Source organism: Kogia breviceps, chromosome X, assembly GCF_026419965.1.
Source record: "Kogia breviceps isolate mKogBre1 chromosome X, mKogBre1 haplotype 1, whole genome shotgun sequence".
Taxonomy (NCBI): Eukaryota; Metazoa; Chordata; class Mammalia; order Artiodactyla; family Physeteridae; genus Kogia; species Kogia breviceps.
In genome coordinates this window covers 93,261,207-93,275,496 of record NC_081330.1, presented here as the reverse complement: position 1 = coordinate 93,275,496, position 14,290 = coordinate 93,261,207, and the positions used below count along the sequence as shown (strand labels likewise).

At 50.0% G+C, this 14,290-nt stretch overlaps 1 protein-coding gene across 3 annotated transcripts; it reads right to left on the bottom strand.

Annotated features, from left to right (window-relative positions):
- Positions 1–45: 45 nt before the first annotated feature.
- ELK1 (ETS transcription factor ELK1) lies at positions 46–14,237 on the bottom strand. 3 transcript variants are annotated; one of them, XM_067024155.1, is made up of 7 exons: positions 14,151–14,237; positions 14,070–14,106; positions 6,606–6,849; positions 3,484–3,933; positions 2,320–2,787; positions 1,532–1,633; positions 46–1,446 (listed from the first exon to the last, which is right to left on the bottom strand). In XM_067024155.1, exons 3-7 carry the CDS (start codon positions 6,813–6,815, stop codon positions 1,348–1,350), a joined length of 1,329 nt encoding a protein of 442 aa, XP_066880256.1. In that variant the 5' UTR covers positions 6,816–6,849; positions 14,070–14,106; positions 14,151–14,237; the 3' UTR covers positions 46–1,347. The 3 variants fall into 3 exon arrangements, with proteins under 3 accessions (XP_066880256.1, XP_058907214.1, XP_066880255.1); XM_059051231.2 differs by having other exon boundaries at positions 14,070–14,211; XM_067024154.1 differs by lacking the exons at positions 14,070–14,106; positions 14,151–14,237 and adding an exon at positions 10,958–11,135.
- Positions 14,238–14,290: the final 53 nt, after the last annotated feature.

The following is a 14,290-nucleotide window of genomic DNA, read 5'->3' as shown; positions in this document are numbered from 1 at the left end:
TTGCTCCCAATGGCTTTAGGGAAAAAATGCTAGCAGCCTCCAGCATCACCTTTAAAAATATATATTTACAGGAACAATTCCCCATTCTCTGGGACTCTTAGAAAAAAAGATCCATTTTGGGGGAAGTAAAACAGTGGAGACAGGTGTAGCACCGTCCCCCAAATCACCAACCCCCAGGTCCCCAGGCCCAGGCTGGGCCGATGCTGACGGGAGGTGAACCCAGGAGTCCTTTGAACCCGCCCTTCTCCAGCCTGGAATTCACACAGGACAGGCTTTATGTCCCTCATTCCTCCCTCCCAACTCCAGGGACACTTAAAGGGTCCTTTGTACCCGCCCGCAGGAAATTGGGGGGCTGGGAGGGAGGGAGCTGAAAATACACGTTTGGTATCAAAAATAAACACTTGGGGGCGGCAGGAAGACCCCCCCCAAATCCCTTCCTTCCCACCCACCCTATCTCAGATATAGGAAGAGATGCCTCCCTCTCCCCTATTGAAAAGCCCTGTTTAAAAATAGATTATACTATCAAAATGGCAGGGGGTGGAGGACAGGGAGACCTGGAGTACTGGTTGGAGGGGCCCCCCAGACGGGGACCACTCCCCAAAAAAACCCTCCATTGGGAGGTAACAGGCAGGACCCCAGGAGTTTGGCAGACACAGGAATGGCTTCTCAGGGGAAGAAGAACAAAAGGGGCATTCCTCCCCGGCCAAAAAAGGTGGTTGAGAAAGGACAAGCTGTCTGAGAGAAAGGCCGGGGAGGTGGAAATTCCCATTCCCAAGGGTGTGAGTCTTCCTTGGCCAAAACTCCCAAGCCGTTAAACAGCACACATTCTTCCTGGACCCTTGGGGAGGGCCAGGAATAATAAACTACAGCAATCTAGCTCTTCTACCCACACCCCAAAATGGAGACAGGGCTCCCTCAACTCCCCAAGAGCAGCCTGAGAAATAAATAAAGAAAGTTCCTTCTCAAGCCAGACCCCGACTGTCTCATCTTGGGGAAAAAATGTGGAGATGGGGGAGATGCCCTCGCCACCCCACCCCCCAAAGAGTTGGGCCAGGCTCCTCCCAGTGGCCTTCAAAAAATAAATAAATAAACCGTCCCCACCACTGCAGTAGGAGACGTGTAAGAGCGGCCACTGGGGGACTGACCAAGAAGAGAGAAGTTGTATGTTTTCTGTGGAAGGGTTACTGAGAGATCCTTTTTCCTCAGAATCCCCACCCGACCATGACCACAGCACGAGTCTGTCAGCTGAACTATGCTTCTCCTTGAGACGGCTGGCTGGAGAGAAGTTCAGGGCATGGATGGAGTGACCCCAGAAAGGGGTGGTGGTGGTGGTGGTGGTGGTGATAGTCATGGCTTCTGGGGCCCTGGGGAGAGCACCACGGGGGTTGAGAGGCCATCCACGCTGATGGAAGGGATGTGCACCTGGGCGCTGCCACTGGACGGAAACTGGGGACAGAAATAGGGAGAGGTCATGGATTGGGACCGTGCTAGGGTCTCTCACCCTTTCCGAGATGGGGGGAGCTGATCCTACCTGGAAGGAGAGCTTGGCCGGGCTACGGGGTGCAATGGGACTCAGGGTGCTCCAGAAGTGAATGCTGGGGGGCAGCGAGCTGGGCGTCAGCAGCACCGGGGTCTGTGGGGAAGGGGTGGTCAGGGTGCAAGTGAGCAAGAGGGCAGGTGTGGGAAAACCAAAGGAACTTGGTTCCAGCCCCGCCAGATTTCCCACTCATACTTCCGAGATCACTCCTCAAAAGTGCACAGGCCTAGACCATAACTACTAAGGCCATGGCCGTGACAGCTCTCCAGCTTTACACAGACAATCCCTCCTAACTCCTGAGGGCCCACCCCAGCCTCATTGGGCAAGACAACCTACAAGACCTCACCCACATGCCGCTTTCAAACCTCACTATCCCAGTAGCTCAGGGTCAACTTCCAACTCTTATCCCCCACCTGCATACCTCACAGGAAACCCGCTAAGCAAATCCCAGACCCAAAAGCTCCGCTTAGGTTCCTCAAGCTATGCTCCAACCCAGAAAGTGTCCCTGAAGAAAGCCTCTCAGGCCCCTCAGTCCCTGCCCACAGAACTCCCCAGACCTGCTCTTCTTTTGGGGACCTGACCCCTCGGCATTGCAGGCTCGTTCGCCTTGTAGCAATCAAGCCCTGTCTCTCCGCGCAGCCTACCCCACTCGAAGGCTCCACCCTCCCACTCACTCAGAGATAACCGCATTGGCCCTCGCAGTCAGCCTAACTCCTCCCACCCCCACCCCGCCCCAATCCCATTCATCCAGGTGCCAGTCCCGCCCCTTCGAAAGCTCTCACCAATGTGTGCGTAGGTAGCAGGGAAGGCGTCAGCGCTGGGCCTGGCGCCTGCAGACCGGAACCAGTTCCCGATCCCGGAGTCCGTTCGGGTCCCGGCCCACCCAGCAAGCTCGGGCTGAGTGGAAGCTCCAGGTCCCGAGGCTTCCGGCCCTTCTGAGGCTGGGCGATCTCCGTGCTGGAGGTTGTGGAAGCCGCAAGGCCGCCCACCGGCGCCGCAGTGTCCATAACGACAGCGGGCAGCCGGGCTGGCACGCCCTCCGCGGGAGGGGCTTCTGGCTCGGCCTTGGGCTCAAAGGGCTCGGCCTTGACGGCTTCCAGGACAAACCCCGCCTCCCCAGTGGCTGAGGCTTCTAACTCTTCCTTGGGCTCTTCCACTTTGACTTCTGGGGGCAGTGGCCGGCCCAACCCAGGCTCCATATTTGGCTCTTCGGATTTAAGGTTTGGGGCCTCGGGTGGGGTCAGGATGACCTGGGAGAGGAACAAGTGCAGAGGGGGTGCCTAAGGACTGCTGGGGTAGTGAAGCCAATTATTTCCCTTGGAAAGCGGGACCTGGTAGTGGGAGCAGGTCCTCCAACAAGACCTGGGACTTTGCCAAGGAAGTGGGGCTCCTTCTGGAGTGGGTCCTCCTATCCGGGGGCAGGGGAGGGGTGAGACACCTGACAGCGGAACAGCTGCCTTTAGGGGCGGGACACCAGGAGATACCGCCCCCATTCACGAAAGCAGTGGTTCTCAGAAATTTGCTTTATGGACCAGCAGCATGCGCCTCATCTGGAAACTTGATAAAAATGCAGACTCTCAGACCCATCCACAGACCCACATAAACAGACATTCTGGGGGGTGGCCCCCCAAAATCTGTGGCTTAAAAAGCCCTCCAAGTGCTTTCTGATGAGTGCTAAAAGTGTGAGAACCAGTGCATTAAGCAAACACGTTCAGGACACCTACTACATTTTGGGTGTACTAATTGTCGTGTGCTTAATTTCCTTCTTCCTTCCCAGGCTCTGCATAGCTTTCCTCCCCACCCCTTTCTCCAAGGGGACTTCTGTGTCCCTCCTTCCACTATATCTCCTTTAATAGGACGTTTATGTCCCCCTCTTCCCAGCCCCCCTCCTCATTTGGGAATTGTACATTCCTCCTCTTGCTGACTTCCCATATTCTAGTCCTTACCTGCAGAGGCAGGCCAGCCTCCTCAGCCTCCAGGCAGGCCTCCAAGGGGCTTGGGCTGGTGCTCCCGCTCCCCGAAGGGGGCACTGCTGCTCCTGCATGGGCGGTGTTGGGGAGCACTGTGGAAGGCCGAGGATGAGAGGGCGGCTGTGGCTGCGGCTGCAGGGACTGGATGGTGAAGGTGGAATAGAGGCCCGAGCGCATGTAATCATTCCGGCTGCTGCGTGCCAAGCCGCCCGGGCCTGCCACTCCTGCACCCCTGGGTGTGCCTGGCTTCCCAGAGGCAGTGTCCCCGGGGACGGCGTGTACAGCTGTGGTGCCCACATTTGCCACAGTGGAGGTGACAGACACCTCAGGCTGGGGTGGGCAGTCCTCAGTGGAGCACCCCGCGACCTCGGGGTAGGACACAAACTTGTAGACGAACTTCTGGCCACTCACTTTGCGGATGATGTTCTGGGAAGGGGGAGACAGGATAGAGGGTCTTAGAAGAAAGGGCCAGGGAGGGTGTGGTTGGTGATGGGATGAAGGGGTGTGTCTCCTATAGTGCCTTTCTTTCCTCGTGCCCCTCTCCTGTCCTTTTACATATACACCTTCCCACCTCAGTGTCTGCCTCAGCATAGGTTCCCCCTCCCAGCTTCTTTCACATCTCACACATCTCTCAATTTGGGGGTCTCCTCCCTTCTTCTCCAGTTTCTACTGCTCTCCCCCAACCTGATTCCCCTCTCTGTATTCTCCCCCAGCTTCTCCTCCTTTTCTGTCACCCCCGCCCATAATCCTTCCTTTAGTCTAACACCCTTCTTCCTCTCCACATCTCCTTCCTGTCCATCCCCCTCCAAGTCTCCCTCTGTCACACTCTCTTCATCTACATCTGTCCAATTCCCCCACCCCCACCTCAGATACACAAAGCCACACCCACGGGCTCCTCTCCACACTGGGGCCCACCTAGGGGAGTAGATCCAGGAGCAGGCTTTCCTCCTGGCTCCAGGAACCAGGAGTATCTGTGGGCTAACAGGGCCAGGCCCTGGGGCTGGCTGCCAGGACAGTTTTGGAGTCTAGTTTATGCAGTAAGACAGGAAAATTAAGTCACTGATAATAAATGTTGGAAGAGACTAAATGAATGTACAAGAATGTGGTGATGAATTGTTAATAAACATGAATTATTACAGGATTATTTAAAGCTCTTGACACAGATGTGGAACAGGGCAAGGTCATCAGGGAGGACAGGATGAGGAGCCTCATTCTTAATACTGTTGGGGAGGTTTAAGCTGAGGCAGTTGGAAAATGAAGTCACTGACAGCAACTAACAAGAATTTAAAATACTGGTATAAATATTGGGAGAATCTTAAGGCTGGCTTAGGTGGGTCACAGAGCATGTTTGGGGTATTTCCGGACAGGACTGGAGGGTCTCAGGGATATTCTGGTGGTCTCAGAGCACAGAGTGAGGCAGGCAGCCCCATTATTAATATTGTTTTGGAGGTTTGAGCTGAAGGATTAAAATGTAAAAATGGAATAAATGCTATAAATGAGTTAAGGGTGTGCAGCACAGGTCCAGGGCTGTTCTGGGGGACAAGAGGCATCTGGAGAGCACTAGAGCACCCTGGGAACATCTTAAGTGTTGTTCATGTATCTCAAAGGGTAGGTCTGTGTTTCTCAGAAAAGGAATGAAAAAGGAGATTCATTAATATTGTTTTGGAAGATTCAAAGGGGGATGAAAGAAAGGGGAATTGGATGAAGGCAGTCAAAAGGTACACACTTTCAGTTATAAGAAAAATAACTACTAGGGATGTAATGTACAACATGATAAATATGATCCACACTGCTGTATGTTATATATGAAAGTTGTTAAGAGGGTAAATCCTAAGAGTTCTCATCACAAGATTTTTTCTTCCTTTTTCTTTTATTTTGTATCTATATGAGATGATGGACATTCACTAAACTTATCGTGATGAAATTTCTTGCTGTTTGTAAGTCAAATCACTATGCTGTCACCTTAAACTTATACAGTACTGTGTGTCAATTATATCACAATAAAACTGGAAGAAGAAAAATATTGTTTTGGAAGTTTCAGGTAAAGAAATAAGAAACTGACGGGACTTCCCTGGTGGTCCAGTGGTTAAGGCTCCGCGCTCCCAATGCAGGGGGCCCGGGTTCGACCCCCGGTCAGGGAACTAGATCCTGCATGCCGCAACTAAAGATCCCGCATGCCGCAACTAAAGATCCCACATGCTGCAACTAAAGATCCCGCACGCAGCAACGAAGATCCTGCATGCCGCAACTAAGACCTGGTGCAGGTTTATTAAAAATAAATAAATAAATATTTTTTAAAAAAAGAAATAAGAAACTGAAATAACTGGTATAAATATGGGGGGTATCTAGCACTGGTTTGGGAGTCTGAAAGGATAAGATAAGGAAAATGTACAATTTTAGCTATAGGAATAAGATGATAAATTAAAATAATTGATAAAAAAATTGGAGTGGACCAGTGTTGCTCTGGGAATACAAGAGGATGGGGTGTGGAGCAGGCATTATACATGTTGTTTCGGAGGTCTTAGCTAACAGAGTAAGAGATAAAAAGAATTGATAAAAAACGTTGAGGGTCCTGGAGAATGAGGTAAGGAAAGGTTAGTATAATGCTGTCATGAAGGCTTTGATTCTAAGAATAAGGATATTCTAGAATTCTTATTCTGGGATAAGAGCAGATTATGAAATAACTGGGGGAGCCCAGGACTGGCCCAGGATGAGGAAGAATCATTACTAATAGAGTTTTCAAAAGTTTTGGCCAGAGGAATAAGGCAAGAAGATGAAATGTCGTGTGGGGCATGGTGCGACAAGCAGGACTTTGGGGATCTCAGAGAGGGTGGAGTAGGGGGTCAGTGTTAATGGTGCTATGAAGGTTTTAGTCAAAGCTAAAATAAAATACAAGAAAATAAAACAACTGAGATAAATGCTTAGGGGCCCCAACATTCATGTAAGAGTACCAGAGGATGGGGTAAGAAATGGTAAATTTTAATATCGTTTTCAAAGTTAGAGCTCTATCAATTTAGGCAAGAAAATGACATAACTGATTTAAATGTTTGGCGTAGGCCAGGGGGTGGGGTTCCTGGCCCTAGTCTCAGACACCTTACCTTATCATAGTAGTACCGCAAGGCCCGGCTGAGCTTGTCATAATTCATGTTGGTCTTATTCTTGCGCAGCCCCCAGAGCCGGGCCACCTCCTCAGCATCCACCAGCTTGAACTCACCACCATCCCGGGAGGTCCAGGAGATGATGTGGCCATTGCCTTGCTCTCTCAACAGCTGCAGCAGAAACTGCCACAGCGTCACAGAAGGGTCCATTGCTGGGCGAGCGCTCACGCCATCCCAGGGGTACCTGGAGGGCAGAAAGCTCAGAGCTGAGAGGTTGCAGACACAGGAAGGGGAAGAGGTCAGCAGGAGGATTCCTTTCTTGCCATCTTGCCTCCACCGCTGTCCCCAACTGCCACCACCATTCCCTGAACACCCTCAGCCTGGCTTTGGACGACTCCTGTAATGCAATGAGACTTCTGGGGATACTAGGATAGCGTGAATGTCTTCTGCGTGTAGGACAAATGTGAACCTCTGGGGGCCAGAGGGCAGACTGTGATATGCAGAATAATGCCCCTCACCCAAAGATGTCCACATCCTAATTTCTGGAACCTGTGAGTATATTATGTTACCTGGCAAAAAGAACTTTGCAGGTGAATTTAAGGTTATGGGCCTTAAGCTAGAGACTGTTTGGGTGAGCTCAATCTCATCACATGAACGTTTTTGTGGTTACAATATACCCTTGTTGCTTATTTATTTTATACAAATCCTACAACCTCAAGGAATTGAATTCTGCCAGCAACCTAAACGAACAGGAAATGGATCATCCCCTGGAGCTTCTGGAAAGGAATACAGCCCTGCGGACACCTGGATTTTAGCCTGATGAGACCTGTGCTGGCCTTCTGACCTCCAGAACTCTAAGAGAATAATTTGTGTTTTAAGCAGTTAAAAGTTTGTTTTAATTTGTTACAGCACGAATAGAAAACTAGAATAAGGCCCCTCACCTGAACATTTTCATTTGCATCTTCTACCACATCAAATATTAAGTTTTCCAGGAGGTTCCTTCTGCCAGCTCCTTGCAAAGGCTGTTCACTTCATGCTGGGTTCCCTTCCTCTGCCTAGAAGTCTTCTCCATCGTTCAGTTCCCAGCCCCAAGGGCCTTGCCTTTATGAAAACTCCTGACACTGAATGTCTGCTCTCTTCTGTCTCTCTACACCACACTCCTCTGACCTGTCTCTGTCCTTCTGTGTTCTCCTTCGTGACAACAGCAATAATGAACATTTATTGAGTGCTAAATACATGCCAGGCATTGTACCAATCAGAGGCAATATGGCCTACTGGACCATCAGCCCCTCCAGAGCCAGACCGCCAGGGCTGGAATCCTGGTTCTGCTACTTATCAGCAGTGTGACACTGGGTATGTTCTTTAACCTCTTGTGCCTCAATTTTCCCATGTGTAAAACACGGATAATAAAATACCACCTAGCTCATAGGGTTATCGTACAGATTAAATATACTATGCCTGGGGCATGATAAGCTCTTATGAAGTATTAGTTTCTAATTTGTTCATAATTCCTTATCTGCTATGCCAAAACCTGATATGAAAGAAAATAAGGCCTTTTGTGGTCTTCACTTATCCTCACTTGGTGTGACTGTTCATACATCTTGCTGCAGAAATCTGAATGTGGCTGATTACAGAGCCCACTAAGGGTGTTATGTAACATCTTGTATGTATACCTTGTCACCTTTCTAAAATCTGAAAAATTTAAAATTGTGAAACACATCTGGCCCCAAGGGTTTTAGATAAGGGCATGTAGACCTGTATTGCTATTTTTATAGCTATTGACTCATTTCTCTCTCAACACAACTTTGGGAAATAGGTACTCTTATTATCTCTAATTTACAGATGAGGAAGCAGAGGCACAAAATGTCTAAATGACATGTACAGGCCACACAGCCCTAAGCTGCAGAGCCAGGATTTGGATGCAGGCAGCCAAGTTCCAGGTCTCTGATCTTTTCAACCATTAGACTAAACTGCCCTTTGCACTGACTGCTCCCTCAGCATGTTGAGCAGAGAACAGGACCCTCCTGGCGCCCCCACCCACCCCATAACTGCTCCCTTTGCTGAGTGTGAATTGGAAATAAACATGAGGTTCCTTTTCCTTAAGGAATGGGCTTTCATCAATCAACTGTTCACCCAGCTGGGACTGTTGGGTTAAGAATAAGACCTTCCAAATCGGAAGGTGTCAAAGAACCTCCCTCTATTATTTATAGCTTGAGTCTTTAATCTGCAATGAAATACAGTCTGATCCTCTTATGTCTGAGCTGTTTCGAAGTTCATTCTGCAGACACAATTTTAGGCAATTATGTAAGTCACAAGGCCACGAAGTGTCCAGATCGGAGTCCCATCATCAGAGACCTTGCTGGGTTTATTTGGAAGGCCTGTTTGTTTCAGAGGCACAAAGAGACCAGTGTGACTCCTGGTGGTGACAACAGGCAATTTTACCAATTCCTCTTTCAGTAGCCACAGAATCTTTTACTTAAGGTGAAACCTGACGGTTGGCTTCAAGCCTCAGCAGCACATGGGGTTTTGTATTTTGTTTATTATCACGTCTCCCACGTGACACCTAATAAGAGTTCTAGTCATATGCCTCACTCAGATGTGTTTACTTCTCTTTATTTCGTTCATTTAGCAAGCATTTTTGGAGGGCCTACCGTGGGCCAGGTGCTGGGGATACAGCAACGAATACAACAGTCAAAAATCCCTGCTCTAGCGGAATTCACATTTTACTGGGGAAGACAGACAAGAAACAAGATAAACAAGAATATGTCAGATGGTGATAAGAGCTCCGGGGAAAAAAAATGAAGCAGGGAAGGAGTTGTTATTTTTAAAAGGGTAGTCAGGGGAGGGTAGTCACGAGGAGGTGATATTTGAGGAAAGACCTAAGAGAGGTGAAGGCGTCAGGTCTGTGACAACCTGGGGAGCAGCCATCCAGGCAGAGGAAATAGCCAGGGTGAAAGGCCCTGAGGCTGGAGAGCCTATTAGGTCAGAGGAAGGGAAAAGAGTCTGGCGTGGTCGGAGAGAAGGCAGTGATGGGAAAGTAGCAGGAGATTACAACAGAGGGGCAGCAGGGACCAGACTGAGTAAGGCTTTTTCGGGCCCTGGAAGGGCTTTTTTTTTTTTTTTTTTTTTTTTTTTTTTGTGGTATGCGGGCCCCTCACTGTTGTGGCCTCTCCCGTTGCGGAGCACAGGCTCCGGACGCGCAGGCTCAGCGGCCATGGCTCACGGGCCCAGCCGCATCCGCGGCATGTGGGATCTTCCCGGACCGGGGCACGAACCCGTGTCCCCTGCATCGGCAGGCGGATTCTCAACCACTGCGCCACCAGGGAAGCCCCCTGGAAGGGCTTTGACACTGACTCTGAGTGAGACAGGAGCCATGAGAAGGCTGTGAATAGAGGGGTAACAGGCTGTGATTTGGATTTTAACAGGATCCCTCTGGCTGTTGTTAGGAGACCCAACTGTACGGGCTGAAGAGGCTACTGCAATAGTCCACGTAAGAGATGGTGGTGGCAGCAGTGGAACTGGCGAGAAGTGGCTGAGTTCTGGATAAAATCTGAAGACAGAGCAAACAGGATTTGTTGGCAGATAGGGTGGGGGTGGGGTGGGGTGAGAGAGGTGCCAAAGGTGATTCTAGGTTTGTGGCCTGATCACCTGAGATGGCAGCACTGTGGGACAGCAGGTTTTGAAGGGAGATCAGGAGGTCAGTTTTGGAGATGGTCAGTCTCAGAGACCCTGTGAGATACCTACGTGTATGCCAGGAATAATAATACTAATCTAAAAAATAAGAACCAGTCACAGAGCCCTTACTGTGTACTGCAAACCATTTTAGTCACTTAACTCATTCAATCCTCAAACCAACACTATGGGTGGGCATTATTATTACCCTCCCGTTTTCCAGATGAGGAAATGGAGGCACAGAGAAGTTAAGTAACTTGCCTAAGGTCACACAGCTGGAAGTTAGCAGAGCCAGGGTTCAAACCCAGGCAGTTTGGCACTAGGCAGTGATCCTGGCCACCTTGCTCCACCAGCTCTCTATAGAGCAAAACAGAAGGGTAAGGTACTATAGGGGGACAGGGATGCTATTTTAAACAGGGTGAGCAGGGAGAGCTTCTCTGAGGAAGTGACATTTAAGCAGAGATCTGAAGGAGGGGAGACAGCAAGCCATGCTGATATCTGTGGGAAGGGTGCTTCAAGCACAGGGAACAGTGTGCACAAAGGCTCTGAGGTGGGCCCAAGCTTGGCATGGGCACCCTGAGTTAATCCAGTTCCCATCTCTGAGAATATGTATGTGCTGTTATCCCTGCCAGGAGTGCCCTTCCCCCTTCCCCACACATGATGAACCCTTTATTACACACATCATCAAGTTCTGGTATCTCCCAGGCAGAATTAATTCTTCCTCTGTGTGATCCAATGTGCCGAATAACCTGTCTGTCCTTGCAGATGTGTTCTTCTCTCTGGGTCTCCAGCCTCATACTCCTGTCCTGTTCTAGCTGTGTGACCTTGAGCGAGTTACTCAACCTCTCTGGCTGTTTCTGTACCTGTAAAATGGGGGATATGTCACCCTCAAAGTAAAGTATCTGCAAGATACACCTACTCTCAAAGGCCTTTGTGAGGATTAAAGGTCAGTATATGTAAAGGACTTAGAAAAGTTATCTCTGGGACATAGCAGACACTCAAATGTTACATTTAGCTGGCGTGACACTCTTCTCCCTCCCCAGCCCCTCCCCCACAATCTTATGTATCAGCATGGCCTCACTATCTGGCTCCCACCACCTTTCTGACCTTGCCTCCTACCTCCCCCTCCACTCTTCTCCAGCCACTCTGGCCTCCTTCATGGCCCTTGAACATGCCAGGCACAATCCCACCTCAGGGCCTTTGCACCAGCTGTTCCTTCTGCCTGGTACACTCTTTCCCTAGGCATTATGGCTCCCTTCCTGAACTCCTTCAGGCCTTAATTCAAGAAGCACCTTCTAAGTGAGGCCTGCCCTGTGCCTAAGATTTCAACCACCCTGATACTCTATTCCTACCTTCCCTACTTCACTTCTCCTCCTTAGCATTTGTCTAACATACTAACTAATTAGACTTATTTATTTATATAGTCTGCACTCTTAGCAAATATCTGCTCCACAAAGGCAGGAATTTCTGCCTGTTTTGTTCCCTCCCATATCCCCAGCACCTAGAATGCCTGGTGCTCTGTAGGTGCTCTGTAAGTGTTTGTTGAATGAACAGTCCCAACTAACCAGCCTCTTTTAACTAGCTCTCTTATGCCCTCTTCATCTCCATCTGCCCCCCACCCTGATTTGTCTATTATATTTTCCCCATTCATTCGTGCAATAAATTCTTATGAAGTACTGGATAAGAATTTTAGGTGCTGGAGACCCAGCAGTGAATAAGCAGACAAAAAGAGTCCCTCATGGGACTCCCATTCTAACGGAGAAAGACAATAAATATGACAAACTGGTAAACTATACAGTGTGCCTGACAGTGATAAAGGGCAAAGACACAAATAAAGCAGATAAGGGGTCTAAGTCCTGCTGGGTGTGCAGGTTCAGATGGTCAGGGACGGGTTGACATTTGAACAGAGCCCTGAAAGGATCCACACAGAGATGGGGGTAGGGTGTTCTGGGCAGAAAAAGTAGCAAGGGCAAAGGCCCCAAGGCTGGGTAGCACCTGGTGTTTTTGAGGATGAGTTAGGAGGCCAGTGTGGCTGGAACAGAGTTGGGGGGCAGCACATAGGAGGTAAGGCCAGAGAAGTTACTTGTTTTATTAACTCACAGGTATTCTTTATTTACATTGGAGGGTATTCTAGTTCTGATTCCCCCATTTAACCAGTGAGGAAAGAGGCGCAGAGAGAAAGTGGTTAAACCACTAAGGTCACATAGCTGCTGGGATCGGGGGTGGATGGGTGCTGAGACAAGGTGTGGAATGGAGACAGCTCTGCAGGCAGAGGGAACAGCAAAAACAAAAGCATGGAGATGGGAACTAATTTGGTTTTTAAGGAGTGGGGCCTCACGTGAGGTGAGATGAAGTGAGAGAGGAAAGCCTCAAAAATTATCCTATGTTCTGAGGGGCAACCTAACCTGGTACCTACTGATCACCTCTGTGTAATGTATTTAACCTCCCTACGCCAAACTTCCCTCAGTACCTAGCTCATAGGGTGGATTAAATGAGCTCATTAACGTACAGCATTTTGCCTGGTACACAGTAGGTGCTCAATAACTGTTAGCTCCTATTGGCATTATCACTATCACTAATGTATTCATTTACTGGAGGGAGGTAGGATGTCTTAGTGGTTAAGAGCGTGTATGAGAGGGTGTGTTCTAGAGTAAAAAAGTCCTGGGTTCAACAAGCACACAGGCTGATCCACTATTAAGAAGGAGGGATGGTGGCAGGAAAGGCCACAGACTGATCCACCACAAGGAAAGGAGGGGGGAAATAAAAGCACACAGGCTGACCCTCCTGGAGGGATTACAAAGCACTGGACTCACAGGAGGGTATACTGGAGGGGTGTGAATGCAAGCACATGGGTGGTAGGAAGGCCAATGAACAGATCCACTGCAAAGGTGTGTGTGTGTGTGTGTGTGTGTGTGTGTGTGTAAAGGCTTACCTTATTTACTAAGGGCAAGGAGAGCAGAAAAGCACATTGACTCCTGCACAATAGTGGAGAGGGAGAAAAGCCACCCCACAGATTGATTAAAAGGAGAGGGGGACAAGGCCATGGACTGGGCTACTGAAAATGGGGAGATATAAAGCACTAAACTGACCCACTATTAAAAGGAAGGGAGAAGCCCAAGAATTGGACTGACAGTCTACAAAAAAGGGAGGACAGGGCAATGGGCTGATAAGCAGGAGGACGTGAAAACAAGCATGTAGACTGATCCACTGTAAAATGGTGTGTGTGTGTGTGTGTGTGTGTGTGTGTGTGTGTGTGTGTGTGTGTGTGTGTTTGATAAAGCCATGGACTGATGCACTGGGGGATTGGAGGCAGGAATACAAATTCACAGATTAACTCACTGTTGGGGTGGGGGTACAACGCTACGGATTGACTCACTACAGGAAAAGTAGGGATGAAAAAACAAGGCCACAGATGGGGCCCCTGAAAGTTGAGGACAGGAAAATACAAACACTCAGACGCACCTACTGTCAAGGAGGTGGACATTGCCAAAGACTGGTTCCCTATAAGCGGGAATCTGGGGCAAGACAACGGCCGAGTCTACTGTAAGGTGGGGTGGGGAGAAATACAAGCACGCAGACCGACCCATTATAAAACAGGAAAGGGGGTTAAGCCACAGGGCAAAGGGCCAAAGGGAGGGGACAATGGCACAAGTAGGTCCACCAGCCGAGGTGCTGGTGGTGGGGAGTCGAACACCAGCAGGCCACGGGCCAAGCGACATCCCCCCGCGCGGGGGCGGGAAGGATACGTAGGGTCACGGACCGGGCCCTCCACCCTCCACGCCCCGGGCTCACCTGTGTGTAGCGCGGCGGCGGTGTTGGCAGCTCCGGGGGGCGGGGGCTCCATGCGCAGCCCCACCGCCCCCCAGGCCCGGGCTCCGAGGCGGCGGCGGCGGTGGCTGCGGCAGTGGTGGCGGCGGCGGCAGCGGCGGCGGCAGCACCTAGAAGCCGCCCCTGCGTTTCCCCACTGCTCACGTGGGCCCATGAAGGAGGAGCCGAACATTCCGCTGCTTGCT

Excerpts from the sequence above, each read along its gene's own strand:
- ELK1 (XM_067024154.1), bottom strand. Across the intron at positions 1,634-2,319 it reads TGCTACCTACGCACACATTG|ACCCCGGTGCTGCTGACGCC; the intron begins GTGAGAGCTTTC and ends CCTTCCCCACAG. Across the intron at positions 1,447-1,531 it reads CGGCCAAGCTCTCCTTCCAG|TTTCCGTCCAGTGGCAGCGC; the intron begins GTAGGATCAGCT and ends TTCTGTCCCCAG.